This window comes from Melospiza georgiana, chromosome 3 (assembly GCF_028018845.1).
Source record: "Melospiza georgiana isolate bMelGeo1 chromosome 3, bMelGeo1.pri, whole genome shotgun sequence".
Lineage (NCBI taxonomy): Eukaryota > Metazoa > Chordata > Aves > Passeriformes > Passerellidae > Melospiza > Melospiza georgiana.
Window position 1 is genome coordinate 106,778,380 of NC_080432.1, and position 24,345 is coordinate 106,802,724.

The 24,345-nt window shown below is 36.4% G+C and overlaps 1 protein-coding gene across 5 annotated transcripts in view; it reads right to left on the reverse strand.

Annotated features, from left to right (window-relative positions):
- The window catches only part of MYO6 (myosin VI), a 102,881-nt gene that overhangs the window by 29,186 nt on the left and 49,350 nt on the right, over positions 1-24,345 (reverse strand). For 3 of the 5 annotated variants that reach the window (XM_058020102.1, XM_058020101.1, XM_058020104.1), the window contains exons 9-19: positions 24,083-24,247; positions 19,531-19,611; positions 16,753-16,933; positions 14,511-14,655; positions 8,676-8,833; positions 8,033-8,124; positions 7,505-7,577; positions 6,526-6,653; positions 5,385-5,480; positions 3,764-3,937; positions 4-42 (exon numbers count right to left, since the gene is read on the reverse strand). In XM_058020102.1, coding sequence (XP_057876085.1) covers positions 4-42; positions 3,764-3,937; positions 5,385-5,480; positions 6,526-6,653; positions 7,505-7,577; positions 8,033-8,124; positions 8,676-8,833; positions 14,511-14,655; positions 16,753-16,933; positions 19,531-19,611; positions 24,083-24,247 — 1,332 coding nt within the window. Of the gene's footprint in view, positions 1-3; positions 43-3,035; positions 3,188-3,763; positions 3,938-5,384; positions 5,481-6,525; positions 6,654-7,504; positions 7,578-8,032; positions 8,125-8,675; positions 8,834-14,510; positions 14,656-16,752; positions 16,934-19,530; positions 19,612-24,082; positions 24,248-24,345 lie in introns of those variants that run through there. The other 2 variants (XR_009114244.1, XM_058020103.1) reach the window with 2 other exon arrangements.

The window sequence follows — 24,345 nt, forward strand, 5'->3', positions numbered from 1 at the left end:
TACAGTGCTGTGAAGCTTCTCAAGAAGCAAATTTAACTGAGTCTGTAAAAGAAAACAGGTACTTCAAGAGCCTTGCCATGGCATGAACAGAAATGTACACACCAAACAGAGGTACAGCATTAGTGCATGCATGTTCATTGTTAGTGAGACAGAACTGATAAACCAAACATTCACCAATTTTAATAGACAAAATCATGCAAGTGTGCATGAATGGCCCTGAGGAAATTGCTTGTATTTGACTGTACAACAATACTGCATGGACTAGTCACTTATTACAACATAGTTACCACAAAAAACATGCACGTCCATTTGGGAAAATAAAAAATAATGACTATGTAATAAAATTATATAAAAAATTAGACCAATCAGCAATCATTTTTAAAAAACACACTGAAATTTTGTGAAATCCCAAATTTAATCTATAACAAGCATTATTTGTGTGTTACATAATTAACACAAAGTATATTCCCAGGCTTTCCTTCTGAGGTTTTTTTTTTATGTTATGTCAACATTTACCTGCAATGATCTATTTCTATTTCCAAACTTCCAACTTTTTAATTCTTTATTGATGAAAAAAAACTACAATTTTAAAATTACACTTGCTGAGGTTACATTTAAATATACTGTGATGAGAAAAGCCTGTAATACTACTATTATTTGCAGTCAGGTTTTCAGGATAATCAGAGACTTAAACCTACCAGAGAAAACAATTTAGAGTTGGTATTGAAAGTAGTTGGTAGGGACTTTAAATACTCCAAAACCACATCAGAAAAATAGCAATATTTTTACTTTAGAGGTCTGTCTGGGTTTTGGTTTTTTGGGGTTTTTTTAAACATAATTAATGCTGGGCTAGCCTTTCTAGTTTTTTAGCAAACTTTAAGAATATAGACTGCAGCAATACAAAATTCAGTATGTCCTAAAGTATTCTTTTTCAGCACTGGTAGCAAAATTCGAAGGATCTGACTTCTGACTGATTTTTTTTAGCCAGATCTTTCAATTACCTTGAATCCAAGAAACAAGATCTGTATGGGTAGTGTGCATCACCTACAGCTGCCAGTTGTCCCTCTGGTAGATAAAATTGGTTTGGGATTTTTTTAACTTAACATGGATGTGGTTAGAAAGAGTGCCACAAGAAGCATGACAAACACTAATAACCTCCTGCTCAGTTCTCACTTACACATACTGCTTATATTTCAACTTGATCATAATAATTGTGTTTTCTTAAGTCAGAAACACTGAAGTTTGCAAGAGACAGACTAATTTCCATCAACAGAATACATTTCTGCTTGAGGAAAAATACCCCTTCCTTATACTCTGTGATTTGACAAGAAATAAGCCAGAGACATTCTCAGGTGAACTTCTCCAACAAAATCTGTATATGAGCAAAACATATTGCTAAAACTACTGCTCTTTGAATTGTCACAATTTAATACATCATTAGCATAAGGTAAAATCATCTCAGGCAATCTTGAAGAGATCCAATGATAAATGAATCATTATTTTCTCAACTGATTAATGAGAATTAATTTTGATTAGTTATAAGGAAGGGATGTGCGAAGGATTTCATAAAGAGAAGTCCCTGTAACATCATCAATAATTGATATAATTAGAAGAAGTTCTAATTTCAGTAGTTCAGAAGACTGACTTACAAATTAATGCACAAAGAATTCTTATTCTTAAAGAGATGAAATATGTAGTAAGATAAAAGACCTTATTTTGATGTCATCTGAAGTGAAATATTCAAGGCTATTAGTGTTCATCAGCATCACATGCTGTGTCTGGGAAGGTAACACTAAATGAATTACTGAAGTAACACATACATTCAAAATGCCATGGAACTTGAAAACATTGAAAGAATTATAGATTGATGGGCCAGATCCAAGAAGGACATGAGTTGTGTTCTAGGTGGAGAGGGGAACACCAAAGTAACAGAAGGAAATCCAAAAAAGTTCCCCACAAAATTTATGCTTCACTTTAAAAATGCCTCCCTTTTAATTCACCTCTCCTTGCAGAGTGGTTTAATGCACAAGACTGCACCACTGAAGGTGGGGTGCCAAATCTGAGAGAAACTGAAAATCCAGATGGAATGAAGAGGAAACTACCTCAAAAGATCCCCCAGTTGATTTCATGTTTAAAATACAGTTCTAAAAAATAGTGGATCCTACCTTGATTTAAAGCAGACTCATGGCTGCAGGGTTTGCTCAGGACATGGCTTATCTGTATGCAACTTTTCAGACTACCTGATGATCATGTATTTTATATTAAACCAACTGCTGCACTTTAATTCAACAACTACTATAGAATAGGAAGGAGTTAAAAAGACTCATCAGAGCAAAACTCAAGAGAGCAGCTTGCCCAATTCCCAATTAAATGCTCAAACCACTACCTTACAAGTCAGGCCCTGTATTCTGCTCTTCGTGGCACCATAAACAATTTATTTCTGGCTACCTAACCAAACAACTCCAGGAAGGTGTAATGAGAATACCCTTTGTCAGACTGACCAATATCTTGGTGTCCACTACAGGAAATAAAATAGCCATAGAACACAATACAGTATAGACCTGAAGCAGAATACTATCGCTATAAAAAGCAAGTGTGCTGCCAGCTTATCCTCCCTGTTTTTTAGCCCCTGCTGAAGAAAACAATTTTTTTACATAACAGCTCCAAATGCTAGCCACAAAATATGATTATGCAAGAAGGAATTTATCTTGCAGTCCTGATCCAGTACTTAACCTTGCTATGGAGCAGAAATGCAGAAACACTCTTCTGCTGCTGGCAATGCCTCACTCCATGTGCAGGTGTTTCGGGCTATCTAAGACACTTGCATTCCCCAGGGATTGTGTCAGGAGTCTAGCTAGGAACATGAGGGGGGTTTTTGGTGGCCCTAGGTAAGATAGCATACCAAAACTGTTTCAGCACTTGACTTGAAGGCATATAAATCCTTCATTGGATCTGGCCCAGATGTGTTGAAAAGAGCTCTTGCTGAAATTGCTGCAGCTCTACCAACTGTAAATCCACGAGACTGAAAAATTTACCTGCAGCCCACGATGTGCCTGCTTTTCATCTCTTAATTCCCCTATTGTTCTCTTTCTAGCCATCCTGAGCTGGAATAGTCCAGCTAAAATAAAACTGCTGAATGAGAAAAGGATGCAGAAAACATTTGGAGAAGACAAGGTTTGAAGGTCAGCTTTGCAACATCAGAAGAAAGGAGAAAATGAGGAGAAGCATCAGATTCAGGTATTGGGAAGGGAAACATTCAGCACAATGAATATCTTCCTGTGTAAGTCATGACTAAGTATATATATATTTCAGAAAAGGAAAAACTATGGTTAAATTAGGTACTGAATTTTGAGAGTTTGGCCAACTGTAGGGAATCAATACATCTTCTAGAAGGTATAATTACAATAGGATGGAAGAACATATTTTGTCATATCTAGAAAATTTTAAAGTCCACCAAATCCAAATTTACATCTCAAAACCTGTTGAATAAAGACTTCTATGTGACTTTGAAAGATTCTGACCTAAAAATCACTGCATAACCTCTGTAAGGACTATTATGGAAGATACTTTTGACAGAAATGCATAGCATGTAGCTTAAAATGCCAGTTTCTTATAATTCACCAGAAGAAAACCATCTCTTTAACCAAATTTTCTTCTGAATCTCAAATTACTGCTAGTTCTCCCAACCTTAGGTTCTATTTCATTCAAGTAACATAAAACTGGCATATATTACAAGATAAGACTTTTTACTCTATGATTTTACCTTGAATTTGTTACCCACACTGATGAAACTGAGTTTTCCAGCTTTTTGTTTGGGATCCCTGTTGTTGTTAGTGTTGGCTTCAAACAACTGTCGAACAAATTTGTCCTTGGATTCACATATAAGAGATTGAAGAGACATGTGCAAAGCATCATTGTTTTTTTCCACAAATTGCATCTGAAAATACAACCCAAAAGATAAAAACACATTTGTTTTACTGTCCAAGTTACTGCAGTCTAATTAGAAAACTAAAGGAAATATACTTACATATTTAAAAAATTAGCAAGAACACATGGGGTAAATATTAATATATTATTTCAAACAACTTTTTAGCTGGATACACAAAAGTCTAATGCCAGAGAGAAAAGACATTCCTAAATTTGAAGGATGTTGTTGGAATTATGAAACCTGAAGAAAGGTTTGGTGCCTTTAAAGACAGCAGTTGTTTTTTTGTTGACTTCCACTTCCAGCACTCAGCACATCATCATCACCTGGGAGTTCTGAGAAGCTTAATTCTTCACTGCCTGTAATATCACTTAAGATCTATTTTGAAATGGGAATTAATGTGCATACTTAAACCTACACAGTTTGGAAAATGAAATGAAAACAGGTTATTTTAGAAGTACTATGACTATTTATGAGCACTTGATTTATTAAAATATATTGTCACTTCCTACAAACTTTATATATCTGGTTTATTTAAATTGGATCACTAACTTTGAGAAGAACAATACATTACAGAGAAAGTCAAGAGGTCAATATATTAGTATCCAATTTCCCATTTACAAAATCCTCAACAGCTTTTGGTGGAACTTAATAGAGACCTTAATATTAATGAATAAAAGATGGCAAGACTTCTTTGAAGAAAATGCCAGACGTCCCACAAAAGGGTGGGATTCTTCTTTGATAAGAGTCAAAGGATTAACACAGGCCTCCAAAGTTTCCTTGGGCCATGAAGTCACAAGAGAGGAATATGTATGCAGCCAAGTAAGTAATGCAAGTAGCATCCTTCATACATGATGAAGTTATACAGACCAACAAAGCCTTATGGATCTTCATTTTAACTTAAACTTTCATTTTTGAAAATTGATGGTCTAGATACCGGCTTCAGGTCTTACAATGTTTTTGTACAATAAGTAATAGCCAAAACAGCACAAGAATCTGGAATGTATTTTGAGGGTAGCAATTTCAGATATTTTGTATTTTTACACGAATGAGTCCATTGCCAGTAGAAATGGAAAACACAAAGTATGATGGGGACTGTGTACAAGGATAATCATGCTTCCAAATACTCTTCACTAACAATACTTTTATATCACAGTTTATTCTTCTCCCCAGGATGTAAACACCTTTTGATGCAAAATTTGCAGTAGGCTGTGAGTCAATATATTTAATACTGACACCATTACCTGTAGATTTGAAACAAACTTTTACACAAAACACATGTCATTAAAATGGGCTGTAACCTGAAAAGTTAAAAGAAATTTGTCAATTCGCAAAGACATAGCAATGTTTGAACTTCTCTTTTGATCACAAGAAATTTTGTCATTTAAGCTATACACAGTGAAAAAATATAAATGTTCTACAAAACACAATAAACATAGTGTTCCATAGACAAAATTACCGTCTCATAGCACACTGCTCCTGCAAAGTGCCGGATAATGAAGCCTTCGTCATCTCGGATATTTCTGTGAACGGCCAATTTAGACTTTCTTGGAATCTGGAATTAAGAAGTTGAATTACAAAGAAGTATTGCAATGGAGACTAAGAAAAAGTTTATTCTTAGAACACCATTGTGATCTGCCAGGAGCACTAGGTGCTAAAATCATATTTCCTGTAAATACAATTGTGCTGATCATTACCATTCCTGTCCAAACCATGATGTTCTAAAAACCCAGTTTCAAACTCTTTGCACTCTTAAATACATTGCATTCAAAATACATGTCACCAGGATTGCTAACACCAGCTGGTTGATTTTGGTTGTGCCTTTAATCAACACTTCATCATAAATTTGACAGCTGATGACAAACCTTGTTATATGAATAGGATTAGACTGAAGCTCAAGATATGGCTTTAGATGGTATATCTTAACAGGCAAGCACTACCTGATCATGCACATACCATCAGAATGTTTCACTGCACATCAATTCAGGCAAGCAGGATTAAGTGGAAACTTAACACAAGGTAAATGTATGACAATTTTGGTAAATGGATTTTAAATGATGGCTTCCTTTACTCATATTTTTTAGGCATTTTTTTAAATTTCAACACAATTCATGGATATAAATTTCAACAATTTGCCTTAATCTTCCAGACAGTGCTGTATGTTAAAAAATAAGCAACAAAAAAATTTTCCTAGTATGATTCCTATATTCATCTCTGAAGTGCTAGCTAGACACTAGACATGAGTCAAACGTTCTCCAAAGCAAGAAATTTTTTAAAAGAACAACAAAATAGCTCATCTGATATGAAACAATCTAAATTAAAATGTGTTTTTACTTCCTTTTCATGTTTTACATGTTAAACTTCAAATGCAAGTCAAGAATATGGCTTTAGTTTAGCAGGATATTAGAATTGCTTGAAGTCTTCAGTGAACTTTTCATCAAATCTAATCAACAACCTTGTCCTTAACAAAGAGGTACAGACTGTGCAGACTGGGCAGTATGAGATTTCTTATGAAAGATTTTCATTACATTGAAGTGTTACTATCAACTGTTCCAAGAACTGTTTCATTAAAACAAGACAGACAACAAAAATAAACCTACTGAGAGCCTGAAATGGTCCTTGTGTTTTTGATGCACAACTGAAGTAAAATGTTGGTCACTTGGTTGGGGAAGACGATTTTCTTCATCCAAAATATCCAGTACACCTACTAATTTTGCTTCAATTAAATCTGTTAATAAAAAAACCCCATATATTTATGGAAATTGAATATATCAACTTGTATCACCACTGAACGTTACACACCAAAATGCTGCTGATCTGATTCTCTACAAAAGTACCTATGGAAAGCCATTAAACAAAATACAAGAAGTCATGGCAAATCAATTCTGTAGATCTTAAGAGGCATGTATAGGTTATCCATCAAATCTAGAAGTTCTAAGCTTGTGGAACATGGGAGAAAAAGATCAGGAACCAATTGTTTGATTTTAACTCTTGATCTCAAGCTGAAATTAGTAATCCAAAAAGCGCCTAAGACTTCTTACAGTATGATCCTAGGTCTAGCTTCAATTGCTGGGGGAGATTTTTAAGCTTTTCATACACATTTTACCACATGTCAAAGCTAAAAGGTTAATATTTCCATTTGACAACATGACCCAGTGAGAAGTAGAAATTTGTTTTAGGAAAGGCAGACCAGCATTTAACACCCAGTGGTGGTTTCACAACTTTTAACAACTGAATTGCCTTGATCTCACACAGATATTCCAAAGCCCTTGAAAGCTGACACAGAAATTCATGCTCTTGAAACTATTAGACACAAACTCAGAGTTTTGCAATTTTTTTTCCATTCTCTATGAAACTGCTCTTTTAAGAGGAATTTTTACTACAAACTTTTTCCTGTGGAAAGGATGAAACTGCTAATCTTGAACTGCAGAAATGCCTATGAACACTTAAGATCGTGAATTGAATGAGGATATATATAAAACCATAACTACTAGTGCTATGCATATTTCACCTCCTCTGCTTGAAGGTTTTTTCCCCATGACAGTAACAAAAAAGACTGACAATTCAAGAAGTACATACCTATACAGTCCTGATTATCTACATAACGAACTTCATTAACTCCCAGGCCTTCTTTCTGGTAAAGTTCTTGTTCCTAAAGTAATTGAAAAGAGAAAACACCACTCTTAATTTTTTTTCTAAAAAAAATCAAGAAAAGAATTATTTTTTCTAATAAACATGAAACAATTTTTAAAAATATAGCAGGAATCAACACACATTTAAGAATTTTCTTACACAGCTTAATGTATTCCAACTTTAATGCCTTAATGATAAGCCTGTTCAATTCAATATTTTCATTAGGTATTGGTGATTATCCAATCTCTGGACAGCTCATTACTGGTTTTCAAAAATCCACATTCTTTTCTGACACAACCAGATGTCACATAATATGGAAACAGTATGTCAACTGATTTTTTTTTTTTATTCAAACATAACGTGTAAGCTTATGAAAAGTAGTGCTATTTAAAGCATCTCTTCAGTAAAAAAAAATTCCTCAAATATAACAGTTAAAAAAACAAATCCTCAAATATAACATTAAATATATCATACCTCTTTCAGAATTCTTTCATTAAAAAATTGCTGCAGTTTTTCATTACAGTAGTTTATACAGAATTGTTCAAAACTGTTGTGCTCAAAGTACTCTGAAAGACAGAAGTTAAACTTTTATGATAAAACAGTGTTCCAAGAGTTTAAATTAGATAGTAAATAAGAGAAGCTTCACAGTGCTAATATTTAAAGATGTGTTCAGATCCATAGTCATTTCTTTCAGCAAAATGAAATCTTTTACAGATTTCCAAGTTGTACACAAGCCATCTAAAAATACTGCAGCAGATAATATTTCTAAGATAAATGACAGAGAGTTGGCAGCAAACCAAAGCAAGATGCTACCAGACAGTGAAATTGTACCAATACACCCTCATGCATCTATGATATACTAGGCTAGCAGTAGATACCAAAACTCTAAAGACCTGAAAACCAAAGGCTGTTCCCCTGGACAACCTTGGCAGGACTAGAGCACATCACAAAACATGCCCTGTTTTGAATTTTAGTGAGTCAAAGAAGCAAAAAGCAAAAGCTTTATAAGAACCATCAACACCAAAAAGAAAAACCCTCCCACTCTTCATTACAGAATTTGTTATTGAATCTTTGGTGAAAAAAAGTGACAACTAGAAATTATTTTAGGTATACTTACCAAAACCAGCTATATCTAGAACTCCAATGAAGAAAGAAGAAGTTTCAAATGGAAAGCACTGGTTTACCCTTTTCACTACGTGATCGAACAGATGACTGTACACGGTTTTAGCCAAGGCATCGCGAGCATTGTTTGCTTGTTCCACTTTCAAGGGTACCCTAAAAAAACAAGATACAAACCTTATTTTTCAGAATTCCTTACTGTGAAATGCTGAGATTAGACTCTAAACCTAAAACCAGCCTGTCCAATACCATAAATTAGGACCTAAAAAACCTTCCCTGATCTCTAGGCCAAGGCAGGAAACAACCTTGCCAAGTTAGACTATCTTAGCTATAAAAAACAATAATGTTTTGCTACCACCAGTAGAAGTGAGATTCAGATGCTTTCATAATTGTTTATTAAATAATTAGAAACTCTACTGACAGTTTCCAGAGAAAGATATTTAAACTATATACAACACCATCTACAAAAATATTTCTACTATTTACTTATGATTTGTTATGTTAGAATAAAGCCTAAAGTTCAGTTTTTGCTCTGACATCTTTTCTGCCCCTCACCCCATCACACTAGTGAGGAGGCTGAGGGTGAACAAGAAGCTGAGAGGGGGACACAGCTGGGACAGCTGACCCCAACTAACCAAAGGGACATCCCCTGTCATATGGCATCATGCTCAGCAATAAAAGCTGAAGGAAGAAGGGGGAAAGGGGAATGATTCTATGAATTTAATATTTTGTCTTCCTAAGTAACCACAACACTTGATGAAGCCTGCTGTCCTGGGGAGCTGAACACTGACCTTCCAACAGAAAGTAGAGAATGAATTCCTGGGTTTGCATTTCTGGCATGTGTAGCTTTTGCTTTACCTTTTAAACTGCTTTTATTAATAACCCATGTGTTTTCTCATTTTTACCCTTCCCCTTTTCCTTCCACTGGCAGGGAGTGAGTGGCTACAAGGGGCTGAGTTGCCAGCTGGAGTTAAACCACAACAACAGCTCATCCATAATTTCCTTCACTTCCCAGAATTCATAAGCACTAAACTAACTAACTAATAATTACTATTTTTTTATTTCTTCAAAGATAATACTTCTGATGGACATCACATTCTACTGTGACTGGTAAGGCATAGAACCAGAGTCTCCATTCCCAAAGGACACTTGCAGCTACCTTACATTTGATAGTAATTAGCTTTACACACAATCTTGTCTTCCACTAAGTATCTATCTCATCTTAAGGTAATGAGCAGTGACAGAAATCTCAGCTTATAAATAGAAGGAAGGTACCTTTGCATTCTGTTCTGATACGTTTAAGAGATCAGAATACTAATTCCTGTCAGCTGCAGACCTATTACATAATACAATATATTAAAATAATTTATGTTTTTCACTTACTTTTTTAAACAACATGACAAATAGTTGTACTCCTAGAGCATGTATTTACAAAATGGTCCTAGTGCTCAAAATAGCAAATCCTGCCACTGTTAAGTGCAATTCTAAAGACTGCACAAACCCTTGCTGCTAAATTTCACAGTATGCAGCAAACATGCATGGAAAGAAAATGTAACCCTGCAAAGCATTTTGCACAATTGAAAGTTCAGAACCACTAAACAAGGCTGAAAATGCCCTGAAACAGTAGATACACAAGAGCCCCATCACAGAAGTGATGTTCAGAACAAGTAGCTTTCTTTTCATGAACTTGCTTTCCCTCAGCTCTTCCTTTCTTTGGTCTGCACAAAGACAAATGAATCTCTTTCTTTCTCTTGTTTCTTGCCTGAACAGGAAAAGATAAATTCTCCTTCCTCCATTTTACCTTCTTTCCCTCTCCTGAATTTATCAGCTACTTGAATGCAATGGGGAAAAAATTTGCCAAATTCTAAATACTTTGGTAAGGCTGCAAGAAAAACCCTTGTTGGTCTTCATGCCAATTTCTTCAGCAAGGTTTCCAATGATCTAGAGTTTGAGACCTAGGGGAAAGCATGGATGGGGTAGATTTAGTCTGTGGACAAAATCTCTCCATGCAAACTCCATGCAGTTCCCAAATATATTCCAGAACAAATTAATTAAAACCATGTATAATTTGCCCATGGTTGACAACAACTGAGGGAGACAGCAGGTGAAGTGATATCCATCAATTACTGTCATCCAATATGGTTACTGGTTCATAAATAAAGTAGCCTGGATTAAGTAACCCCACCTAGTTAAATACTCCACATAATTAAAGAATATAAGCAGCATACTTCTAATTTGAAAAAAGCCAAAGTTCAAAAAAGTTTTGAAAAAGTTTTTCCGATGGACACTTCAGTAGCATCACTTAAAAAAATGCATTTTGGTAGAAAATGTACTGCAGAAGAAGCTGAAGGACTTGGAATGATGCAAGTTAATTTTTTTCACCTTGCTAAATAATTTAGTTTGTGATGATGGAGTCCTCTGTGAAAGTCTTCTCGGAAAAGAAGAAACTGGGCAAGAGAAAAGCACAGTAGCACATTTACAGTCTAAGAGAAGCACCAGATTTTGAATCCAACACATTATTTCTCTCTGTAAATACACTTCACATGGATGGCAAAACCATCATCCAGCAAGGTAATTATTTTGGGGTTTAGGGAGACAAAGACAGATAGACATAGTGCAGCTGTCAAGTCCCCCAGGCAATTCACTGCACATGATTATTTAATAAAATTCAGAGAGATTGCATTTAGCATCACCCTCCTACTGTTCCTTGTTGGCTCCACTGTGCCCAGCAGAACAAAGCCTTTGTTATACTCTGAGCACAGTGATTTCAGCTGAGCTCTTTATTCACTGTGACCTAATAGGACTCACATGATCTACTTGCACACAAAAGGTCCCTAAGAAAGAGAGAGAAATGACCAGCTCTTTGGGTTGCTGGAACAAAAAAAAAAAAAAAACAATGTACTTGTCAAAACTCTAATACTGATAGCAGTCAAGTAGATTCTAAACCACACTACCACAGAAAAATTGTGTCTATGCAAAAAATGTCTAAAATAGTCCAATCCACTTTTACATGCAGTAAGCCATGTGAGAAGATGATATTGGTGTATTTATTAGAGTATGTCTGCTTTTAGATGCACAAGTTTATAAAATGCTAGCAAAAGAGGCTTAATGCAATAATCATTGAGAGGTGTAAGGAGTCTGCTGAACTCATTTTTGACCTCCCCAAAATAAAACACAGGAAAAGTAAGATCTGCTGCTCCTTTTGTGTCTGCAGACTTCTGAAACTGCACAGTGCTAACAACACTACAGGCATATCAGGATAAATTCACTGATCAGAAAATCTTTACAGTTTTCATCCAAAGTAAACTCAAAGCTGTAACAAAAATTAAGAAGCATTCCTTGACAGTGTCACTTGAGGAGTGATCACATGGTCTGCCTCATAATGGTGGCAGCTTGATATGTCCCACCAGACATTCTCAAAAGGAAAATATACAGACAAGCTTTGTGTCTGTGTTACATGTACAACAGCCAAAATGAAGCTTCTAGCCTTCTCAGAGGCTGAACCAGCAGTTCCCTGAGAGCATTTCCAGTGGGGTGCCATCTGAACACTTTCACTTAAAAGGAATGTGAAACTAAGGGTATTCTCAAAAAATGGGCTCTAATAATACCGAATTAACAAAGCAGAAAATCTTGTAACAAGATTAGCATACGAGATTATTTTCCAAAAAATTCATAATGTCAAAATTCACAAGATATATTTCAGTAAAGGAAAGTGGGTGGTAGTAAGCTGAGAAGAATTTAAAAATGCAAATGGAAGATGGAGAATAACCAGGTAAGCAGTAAGTCAACAGAGAAAGATCAGCAATGATTGTGCATCCCAACTTGAATTAAGTAAAAAATGTTATTGACTTTCAAAACCTGCAATGTTCATATTGCCATGAATTACTGTGAGTGCCATCTGTACTGTAAAATAAGAAATTTTCTACTCTAATGTACTGATAAAGCTTCTCCTGGATGAATATATCAAAGATTTTGCTGTCAATTTAGACATGGTCTGGAAAAGAGCAAATAGTAAAAGCTCGGTCAATATTTTCCGCTGGAGACACTTTTTCCTGCAAGACTGACATCTTCCTATACACTAAGCTTGTAATGAAGGGGAAAAAATTACTTGTAACACTCCATATCATCTGGATATGACAACGACAAGCAAGATGACAACGACTCAAAGTCCCCAATTTCTAGTAACTTCTGGAGGAGAGAGAGGAGGAATTTACATTGGGCAGGGAGAGAAGAATTTACTCTCCAGAAATGGACTTTTGAATACATAATTTAGATCTTGAGCTTTTAACTGAATGTAGAGTAACACATCACCCTCTCCCACTTCCCCCAACATTATTTACCATTTGTCACTTTATTAGAATTTTTTCTATAATAATAATTTCTGTAATACATTTCCAAAGAAATTGCAAATACAAAATATGCAAGGAACTCAAATAAACCCCATTAGTACAGAAAATGATGAGTTTCATATGTTAAACATTTGGTGTACTGTGAATAAAGTATTTCCAATTCACTAAAACAATCAGGTTGTTTCCATAGGTTAATAAAAAGCACACCTGTATTCTTCCAAGGAGAGAATGTTTATTAGCTTCCTAATTAAAAGATTGATATATTCAGCTGAATGCTGAGAATTACTTTAATGTGCACAAAACTGCTTAGTCCAAGCTCAGCGTTTTATGTGAACTCCAGAAAATACTCAACACAGAAAACTAAATGTTAAAACACACAATTCAGTTGCAGGCATCCCTGACAGCTTGCATGCTAGGATCAATCTCAGCAAGAGAAAATTTGTGGTAGAAGCTAGAGGTTTTTCATAAATAAAAGTAACTGCATTGTCATTTTCATAAAACTCTGTTTTGCAAGAGCTATAAATTTCATGGGTTTGAAATGTTATCACCAGTACCATATTTATATAGGCTCTTTGCCCTTAATTCTTTTCCATGTACATACACAAAGGAACCATTATCTTGCTTCTGTGCCTCGGAAGTTACCTGGATAATAGCTTCAGAAAAAAAATATTAAAAAAAAAAAACCACCACACTTTCTATCTGTGTTTTTGTGAAACATTATTTACAGTCAAGATTAAAAGTGTATTTACCAAAAGCAGCAAAAAAGCAGCAATTTCTGGATTACCATTTGCAGGGGTGTTTTTAAAGTTAAAACTTGATTTCAGAAGAATTACGTATGACAAACACAAGGACGGTGATCACTCAGGCATTAAGAAGGGGGGCCATCCTGCCCTCTAATTAAAGCATCCCAGCCCTAATTATTACAGGGCAGCACTCACAGGAGCACGGCGCAGCCCTCAGGAGAAAGATTCAAGCGCCTTCTGAAAGACTTCAGGCACCACATTGACATTCCTTAATAGAGTGTATCTGAGAAATGATATAGCGTATCAAATTTGCTGTGCAGGCTGTGGATTTAACTGGCTGACTGCTATACTTTCTTTGGCCACACAGCGTACTCACTAACACATGAGAGATTTTATACAGCGCAGGAGTTACTTATTCAAAGTGCTTTAAGCCTGCTAGCCTTCAGCTAGTGTAAGTGTATAACTGTGATTTCTTTACGACCAAGGGGGGTGCACCTGTGCTCGGTGACCCATTAAAAGAAGTGCTTTAGCTGCGCTTGGTGCGAGCGCACCTCAGTTCCGCCCGGCAGCTGGTTAAGCGGAGCTGGGGCCGGTTGTGACGGTGGGTGACCAGGAGACGCGCGGAGCCGGCCCCCGGCAGGGCAGCAGCGCGGGCGGCCCCTCAAGGGCGGCCCCTCACGGGCGGCCCCTCACGGGCGGCGCCCGCCCCGCCCCGCCCCTCCCGCCGGCGCCGCCACTCACTTGATGACCGTGCCCTTGGCGCCCCCTGCCGTGGTCAGCATGACGCGCGACGTGAGGCTCCCGCGCAGGTCGTCCTCGTCCAGGCCCAGCAGGGCCGCGCAGCGCTCCAGCGCCGCCTGGCTCCGCGCGCGCGGCGTGCAGCCCCCTGCGGACACACAGCGTCAGCGGCCGCCCTCGCCCTCAGGGCGGCACCGCTGCCTCTGCACGGCGCCTCAGAGCAGCGCGGGGCCAAGAGGCAGCTCACAGAGCCCAGGGAACCCCCGCAAAACAAACACAAAAATAACATCTCGCCCAAAAACTACACGTGAAATTCGGTATTTCTAGAACACTTTCCAGGCTGCTTGGAGGGAAGAACTACCCCAAAATGGAGAAGTGCTAACGCCTACAAACTAACTCTAGTGACTTAATACTTTTGAACTTAAGATATTCCTGTAATCCTCCAGGCTCCCTTGCAATGCAGCAGAAGCGGCTGCTAGGGCAGGCTCCTGGCACTTGGATTTTTCAGATAAGGCTCTGTCCATGTCCCAGGTAAACAACGGGAGGTGCAGTCCTGCTGCTCTGCACCTGCCTCGGCGCCAGGGCTCGGCCAGCAGAGATCTCCAACTGGCACACCACCCACTTTAATAAAATCTAGCACTTATTTACATGTGTTTGCTGTTGCTTGCAGTAGAGGAGCAACAGAACTCTAGAGGGTCTTACCAGTCTCTCTCTGGTAAGAGACTGCCTGCAGCAGTTCAAATGGACACCCTGTGTGTAGACATACATGGTGAGGGAAAAACAAAACATGTATTTGGAATTTAGAAGTTCAATACATTCATTTACATTTTAGAAGATCTATAATTTATTCCAGAAAAAAAGTGGGTGTGAATTTCAGTATTTAGAGGTCATAGGTTCTCTGGTGACATTCTGTTCTCTAAACCCTGACTTTCCTAACCATCTGTGGTTCCCACTCTTCTCATTCATTTCCTCCTCAAATTCACATTTGCACCTCTTTCACTGTTTAACCTGATCCATGCCCATGTCACAACTCACAAAAGGCCCAAACAGGGAAGCTCTCTGGGAAGCTTACTGCTTTGAGCTACATGAGGCCACTACCCATCTCTACACCTGCATCTTCCCAGATTCATTCTCATCAATCATGTTCATTTCTGTCATCTTCATGAAGATGGCAACAGCATGAACTGACACTGGGGAGGTTGTCATTTGATCTATAGAGTAGAGCAAGGAAAACAAAAACCAAAAACAACCCACCTCTATGCCAACCCTAAGCTACCCAATTTGAATTCAGCACTGGCCCTGATTTGACACATGGGACTGGAGCCCACCCAAGATCTCTTCTGAACAGAATGTTTTGTACAGTACTGTGCTGATTCTGTACTTGGGGTCAGGAGCTAGTGAACCTGTAAGGTTAGCACTCATTTAATTCATCATTCAGAACACTTTAAAATGTTCTTTGGTCTGCTCTTCCAAACAACTGCACCAGCAGCTATACATTCTTGAAGTAGGACCAGGAGAAACAAATTTCACTCTGTCTTGCAACCCAAGCTAGACCTACATACTTATGTTTTCTACTATAGTTGTATTTGTAGTACATCCAGAGGAATCAACCCTTCAAGAATATATGGACAGCAGTTCTCAATTTAGAGAGGCTGATTTCAGTAGTAAGGTAATAGGGACAATTCCCAAATCATTAAATCTCCTTCATCAACCTTCATGCACATTCTGCAATTAAGTCCCAACTACACTTGTACTGCTTCACCTTGTGAGCAACGTCTTAAAATGAGAAAGTTATATTTACCTACGTTTTTGCTGTAACTTATTTTTTTTTCATTTCTCAAAATACTAACATGATGTTATTTTTGGAAGCCAAAGGACATAATGACTTTCCCTACAGATGGAGTTGCTGATTTCTAAAGTCAAGATCTTTTTGTGATATTAGAGAGAAGTTGGATTTTAAACCTGTCATTAAAATGCATAATGGCTCTTTTCTTTATATGAAACTTTTCACTGAATAGGTTCTTGAACAGTTTCAGTGCAACCCAATTTGCTTTCAGAGCATGGAAAGAAGTACAACTTTAAAACAAACAGATAAACTTGACTTCAAAATGGGGTGAATTAAGATGGAATTACCCATGAACACAAAGAAGCTTCCAAAAGCAGTAATTCACATGCAAAGGGAAGGTCTCTAATCAAGAGGCATTTTCAGTATTTTTAGGAAAAATCATTTCTATTTTGATCTAACCTGAAGTACTCCCAGCTTCCTCAAAATCGATATTTCCAAGGTGAAGGACACCAGCCACTACTCTAAACAGATCAAGTTTTTCTTCATCATCCAGTCCAATCTTTTTCATGGCTGTGCACATTCTGTTGAAATCTCCATGATCATCTAACAGTGGATCCTTCAAGGAACCTTCTTTAAGATACTATAAAACACGAAAAACCAAAAATCCTATGTAAGTGCTTTAAAGTAAATGTAAGCAAATATTTCCAGTCAAGGATAAGTCACATCAAAAAGCATACAAAAGCATGCCAAACTAAGTAGATCCAAGTTCTTCTTACAATATGGGCTTCCCAAGAACCTTATTTTAAATTGTTGATACTTGGAAGCATGATCTTCAAACTTAAATTTCACAGCAAACTTCAAACTATCTTCAGAAAGCAGAAGCTAGAAAGAATGTGACTGCTTAGGACAGGGAAATATGAGCTAATGAGCAGGGGGAAGGAAGATTTTGCTAAGGGAGCTATTGGAGCATTTAATACAAAGGAGTCCTTCTAACCCCAAGCAGCTAAAAGAAGATGGAGGTCCTTGCAATAGGATGACAGAAGGACAGGAGCACAGGACAAATCAGAACCAGGAGCACTTCCCCTATTATAAACAGGCTTATTTAGAGAAAATTACTAGTTAACTTCTTGCTGTAATAAAGAAACAGAAAAGTTGTTTACAGTGGTCTATGGCTTAGAAGAATACTAACTATGTTCTGAAATACTAATTTAACATTTTGCTTATTTTTCAAATTTAAATACATTGAAAGCTATTTTAGCTATAAACCAGTTTAAATAATAGAAAGTAACACATCTGCATGCAATCAAAAAAACTACATGAACATGCACAGACTGAGCTACATTTTTACACTTATTTTTAAATGTTATCAATTAAAAGGAATAATTCACTAAATAAAAGATTTGTTACTGTCAAATAAGCTAACATGATTTTTATCAAAACAAAACACCACATGCATCTGAAAAATTCACTTCACACAACATGTAGGCACATCAATAACATTAAACTACATGTTAATTATGTAAAATGATCACCTCATCTTCCTGATAAGGAAAACACAAAAATAATTGAAGTATTAATTGACTATTCCAGCTACTTTTATTCAAAACAACAATCTTAATATTTTTAGTAAAATGACAGCAAATACTAAACTTCCAATTTAAAAACCTGAACAAGACAATACATTTCCTGTCTAAACAGCTATACTAGGTTTAAATATAATTTAACTTTGATCCTTTGTTGAGCCTTCAAATGGATATGGCAGTTACATATAAGTGTTATGGTATCATATGTTCTACTAATTCATGTCTTATATATATTTTCAGAACTATTCTGTGAATATGTTTTCATTTAGACAAACACTTAAATCAAGTCTTCTCTTATTTCAAGTCCATCAGAGGACCAGTTTTATGACAACACCCACCTGTAAATCACATCAATAACAGAAAATTGCACAGGTTCATCTTCCAGAAGAAAAAATAAGTGAATGTTGATACTCTATGCCTACTCTCTACAATTCTTTGTCAAAGGCAAATTGGGTAAACTGAGGCAAAATTCCCCAGCTAGCCTATATGCTTGTATCTACCAGCCTTCTGCCCCCACAGTGATGTCAAATAAGTATTTTTGTATCTGATTCTCCATCATCCCTGATTTAAAAAATAGCCTACATTTAACAACAGAAGTCAGGACTCCATGCTGAATGTTACAATAATACAACCACTAGAAATCCAGGGGCAGACTTGACAATGTTGACTTGAGGAAAGGAACTATCTATACAGTCCCTTGTAGTTGAGCACGAGCTCCAAGACCACATTGTGAAAGAGATGGCATGACCACTTGGTGGAATGAGGCTCTTAAGTTATTTTTGTCAGATATATATGCAGCTTGCCCTGCTACTGAATCACAAATATGGATTTGATTAATATTTGAAATACCTTCCAGCTACACAAATGTGAATTTCATACTTTGTGTAGATGAAAATTTTATTAGAGAACAGAGCAGAAGTTTAATTAAGTGTTTTAATAACTTCCAATTCATATATACTATTAATTCAGAACAAATTCTTTAGTATCCTCATGTGAACAGCTCAAAGGTTTAAGTGCTCAAATTCTGGTAATTCCAGTTCTAAAAAATGTAAACAGAGATGGAGCAAGGAGGTATAAATGTTTGAAGCTTCAGACTTTCATCCAGGAAATTCCCTGCTCTGGCATAACTAGCAGTTAACAGCAAGGGGAAAACAAAAACCTTTCAAGTGCACTGAGGAGGAGAATATAGTCATGGCTGGAAGTGAGGTTGCACTATTGATTTATAGAACAGTTTGGAGCATCCTTTCAAAACTCCACATAGTAAAAATGGCTCCAGAAAAAAACATGGCTTTTGACCTATTTCTGCCAGTAGTTAAGATTTTTAAAAAGAAAATTACAAAAGTATTAGATTTTTGTTTTCCACAGAAGACAAGCTGCATCATTAAGTGTTATTATAAAAATGAAGAGGAAACCATTTTATATACTCTGTTCCATTTGGGATTTTATGATGCATGTTAAAATGTATTTCTAGGACTGAACTCCAAAGCAGAGTTCTCAATACAGCATCTTGGAGAGTAGCCTCTTAGATGTGTAAAATGTACCCTCTATAAAGATGTGTAAAATGAACATTTCATTCCGCACTATAAAATTGTAATCACTTTCAACTCTATCTCCATTATGTAACAATATAAACTAACTGAAGATAAAAACATACCTCAGGACTCTTGCGATTTTGCAAAATCTGCTTGTCTGTTTCTTTGTTAGCGAAGAATCTGGTACAGCCTCGATTTAAATACTGGAACAATAAAACAAGTGGAAATGCATAGTTAAAGATAGAAGTAAGGAAAACATATGCTTTTATTTAAAGCTTGCCCTACATGGCTTGATTTAACCACTTGATACAAACAACATGATAAGTGCTCATAATTCCTTCCTTGAAAATATATTTATTTACAGCTACAAAATAAAGAACTGCAACAGTACCAAACTTCTATTGAAAGTTTCTTGATTTTGACAACTAAAACACTTTTTGACACAATGGGATATTTATTAAGGTACACAATATTTTCTTACTTTTTGATTTTATTAAACCTATTCAAGGAGTCCAGGATTACAGAAAAGACAACCAAAATTAGGAACCAAAAGAACTAATTTTCTGGCATACATGTAATGTGAAATTACTAATTTTTTCTCACCAAATATTTCTATAGGTAGTAGGAGACATAGTGTATTAAAAAGTCTGAAGAATATTTGAAGCTTACAGCATGGTCTAAGCAGAAGCCTTATTTTGAACCTGGCTTCTGATATCCACCTTTTGTTGTATAGTAATCTCAGATTTACTGTTCAGTAAATCAGACTGAACTTAGATTTAAATAATTACTGTTGCCTTCTGAAAAATGGGATCACCAGCTTTTCCTTACTGATTTGTTCATCTGAATGTAAGAACTCTGTCCAAAAGCTTGGACAGAGCCCTTTGTCTGAAGGAAGTGAACTGATTCTTTACTCTTTAATTGAACAAAGATGTTTTCTAAGAGGTGAACACAGACAATTCTACTCTCTGATTAAAATTTACATGCAAAATTCCAAAACCTCAAAATATTCTTCAAAGCATTTCTAACAGCAGAAAAAACTTGGCGACAAATTTAATATTAAAACAAAGTGACAACTGTTCAAAGCTAGCTTGGTGTTTAACAAAGTACAGAAGTTTTCTTTATCAGTCAATAAGAATGCAAATCACAGTGGATTTTAAACACAATATATCCTGTATTACAGCATTAGTAACACGATCCCAGAAACTGGGGATGGGAAGTGAAAAAGGTCATACTTTTCAAAAAGAGAGCTTGGAAACTTATCTGACAGGTTGAGAATGTGAACCAGTGTGGTATTAAATGATAACCTACATAAAAGACATTTAATCACAAGATAATGGCTTTCATTTGAAAGCTAAAACCTTGAGAAAATTTATATATTAAATTAGGGAGAAATTATGTTTTTAAAAGAACACAAATACACAGTTTCAGGTTATCATACAGTACATCTAAATACCATTGTACTTGGGGTTTGGTTTGTATGGTTTGCCTGACCTTTTTTTTTTTTTTGTGAAGTATAACACACTATTGTAACTTCAGCAACCCAAACATAAGGCAATTTCACTTCTCTTCCTGAAATGTAGATGAGAAAAAAGTTCAGCTTCTCATCCTCATTTACTGTTCTCCAGGTACAGAATTACTCCAGATTTACTGTGCAGCTTTACTTTCACAGCCATGTGATCCAGTCCAAGGCACCAAGACCTACAAGTTCAGCACATGGTTTCCTCGTGACCTTGAATTTCTGCAAACTTCTGCAGGGCAACCTAAAGCACGAGCCCCAGGACTGCACGCTTTCATGTGGGCTGTGCTGGACAATGGGTGTGTAAGAAACCTGCAGAACTGCAGGGCTATTGCATAATCCTTGGCCAAGTAAATTCCCACTTGCCCAGGGAACCTGCAGGGGAAGGATGAACTGGTACAGAGGTGATGGCCATCAGTGCTGCTGCAATCAGGCAGGTGCAGCCAATGCAGTGTCTTGGTTTATATGCCCAGAGCAATGTGTCCCTATGCCATGATGGCCAAATGGATGGGGAGGAGATTCCAAGGGATCACTTAAGTCAAAGAGAAGGAAGCCCAAAGATTAAACAGAATTAATTTATCCTCTATCTTTTAAAAATGTTTTGCTTCTTTGAAAAAGAAAAAAAAAAAACACCCGCCCCTCCCAAAAAACCAAACCAAACCAAACAACCCCAGAACAAAACCAAACCAAACCGAAACAAAATTAAAAAAAAAAAAAAAAAAAAAACAAAAAAACAAAAAAACTTAAATTTGAGATGGTCCTATTTCTAACAAAGTGTACTTTAAAGAAACCAGGCTTGAGTCTTAGAACTCAAGCTGGCCCTAATTTGGACTTTGCCTCGATAAGCCATAGGGCTCAAGACAAGGGGCACAATAGAGCCAATGCAATATGACTTAAGGGATGAGCTTTTCTAAATAACCAATTTTAGAGTTCAAGGTTTTTTATTAATATCTTTCTTGTAAAATTTAGTACTGATTGGAAAATACTGATCAATCATCAAACTTTGCTTTGTGTAATATCACAATCTATTATCAAAAGCTTGAAAGATGGCATTTCTATGAACTCTGAAACAGATGTGCAGTCAACAAAATGTGGTAAAAAAAGTGACACAAGTATGCTTAGTCAGAACCATTTTATGATGAAAACTGAAGTAGTAAATGAGAACAAAGAACACAAAAATCATCTTGACAGAAGAAATGCAAATTTAGGAGGAAAATTATCTTTTACAATTTTGTTTTCCTAAAAATCTCCCATAAAATGGTACTTGATGAAAATTTAATGCAATACGAGTAATAAACTTTAAGAATATTTAAATTCATTTACAAGCTTACAAAGATGAAAAATATCCTAAGGTTTTGTTTCTTTGGTTTTTAATTAAAGATAATCTACTTTAAGAGAGAGAAAGAAGCTGCATTAAAGTTTTGCAATTTAACATGCAGAGTGGACCTTTCACATGCAAGAGCTCAGAATTCAAGTACTAACTTATGATAAAGCAATAAAATCCTTAATGGAAACTAAAGTGTCAGCTATAGTCTTAGTAGAAGTCAAAAAAAAAGGTCACAATATGATGAGGCTGGTGTGACTACAGACTCTTTATACATGAAATATGCAATAAAATGTCCTCTGTAAAAGAACTCAGGCTGTTAAGTGCTATCCTGCATCAGCCTGATTTTAAGAAGGTTTTATGTCTGACCCTGACATCTACAACCTTGGGTTCTCTCATGAGCAGAATTCTTGATTTTTAAAAAAATCCCCAAGGTGGGTAGGCAGCATATTCTAGAAATAAAATCTATTAACTTCAAGAAATAAATTTTAATGGAAAAGTGACTGCGCAATAAAAACATGTACTTGAAAATCTGTTCAACATTTTAGCTTTAAATCATACAAGAGAATACTGCATGGAGTAACTGCAGAGTAAAAAAGAAAGTTTTGAAAACTAGCTCCACATTTTACAAATATAAATGGTGTTGGGTGTTCTTAAGTATTGTGTTTGTGGAGTGTTTCAAAAGAAAAACTTCCCTTCTAGGGAATGGAAGCAGTTCTTTCCTAATAAGCACCAGAACAAGTTTCCATCACACAGGTGAGTACAAATAGAAAAAATATAAAAAGATACAAACTAAATATTTAAAGAAATAATGTAAGATCTATGAATGCCTAGAGAATGCCTTGAGAAAGTAAGGAAACTTGTCCTAGAATAAAGTCATGGCTTTTAGAGAGCAGGATCACCTTGATACCACAGTACAAATGTACAATGCACACAATGTGGAAGGGCAGCTCTGTGCCCATTTCCTGGCTCAGCCATAAGGAGAGACTGACTGCCTTGGCCAAACAGCAGCTGCCTGTTTGGTGGGCAGGGTGCCCCCACCTTCCCCACAGCGAGTGCACTGATTCAGGTCCCACCTTTTGCTTTGCACAAAACTGGCAGGACATTTGTATATTTAAAGCTCCGCTGAATTTTGATGGAACTGAGTACAAAAGGGAAAGCAATCTATAAGCACAGTCCAAGTTTTATTTAGAACAAGTAGGAAGATCAACCAACAAAGAAAACAGTCAGCACAATAACTTAATTCTTTGTTTGCAGTGCTTCTCATCTCGTTTAAGATCAAAGAAGTCTAAAGAGATGACAGTCATTTAACTTATGTCCTTGTGATTCCACATCTTTGTATTACAAAACCCTTCAAAACCCAAGAGATTTGGTCTGTTTATTTAAGGAATAAACAAAATTCCACTTCCATAATGTTCCAAGCCAAATATAAGGCAAGAAATGGTGAGAGATGGAAACAAATGACAGAACACAAGCAAAGAACTGACTGATATGTACCAGGAGATTTGATTTGCACTGAAGAAATTCACACTTTACATCTCTAGAAGAGCCCATAACAGCATTACTAACAGTTGGGTCTGCAACAGTACATTTTCTGGAAGAGCACAGATTCCTCAATTCTAAGACAGAGAAAAAGTACAGGAATTCTTCCAGTAAAGAAAAATGTCAGGTAGCTTTAGTCTAAGATCAAATAGATTTAACAAAAAGAAAATCCAGGTTTTTTAATTATAATGAGTCTACCAAAGATAATAAATAGAGATTTTAATATGTTCTATATGAAGAATCCACATATGACGATATGACAAACTTCACAAATGCTGACTCTGCTACTCACCCTGAAGTTGTCAGGAGAGCTTAAATATAGCTTTTCCCTAATGTCTTCTGGAGCACCAGCACAAAGCCTATAAAAGATATGATAATTCCTCTCTTCTTTGCCTTGCACGCAGATCCTAGATTTCTCCAGAAGGTAGTGTGACACAAATCCACCAACCACCGAGTTCTAGGAAGAAGAAATATTTTTCTGATTATCTGAATATTTGTAGCATTATTTAAGATTCAGGTCTTCAGTTTACTTTTACCTGATCATGACTTGCTCAA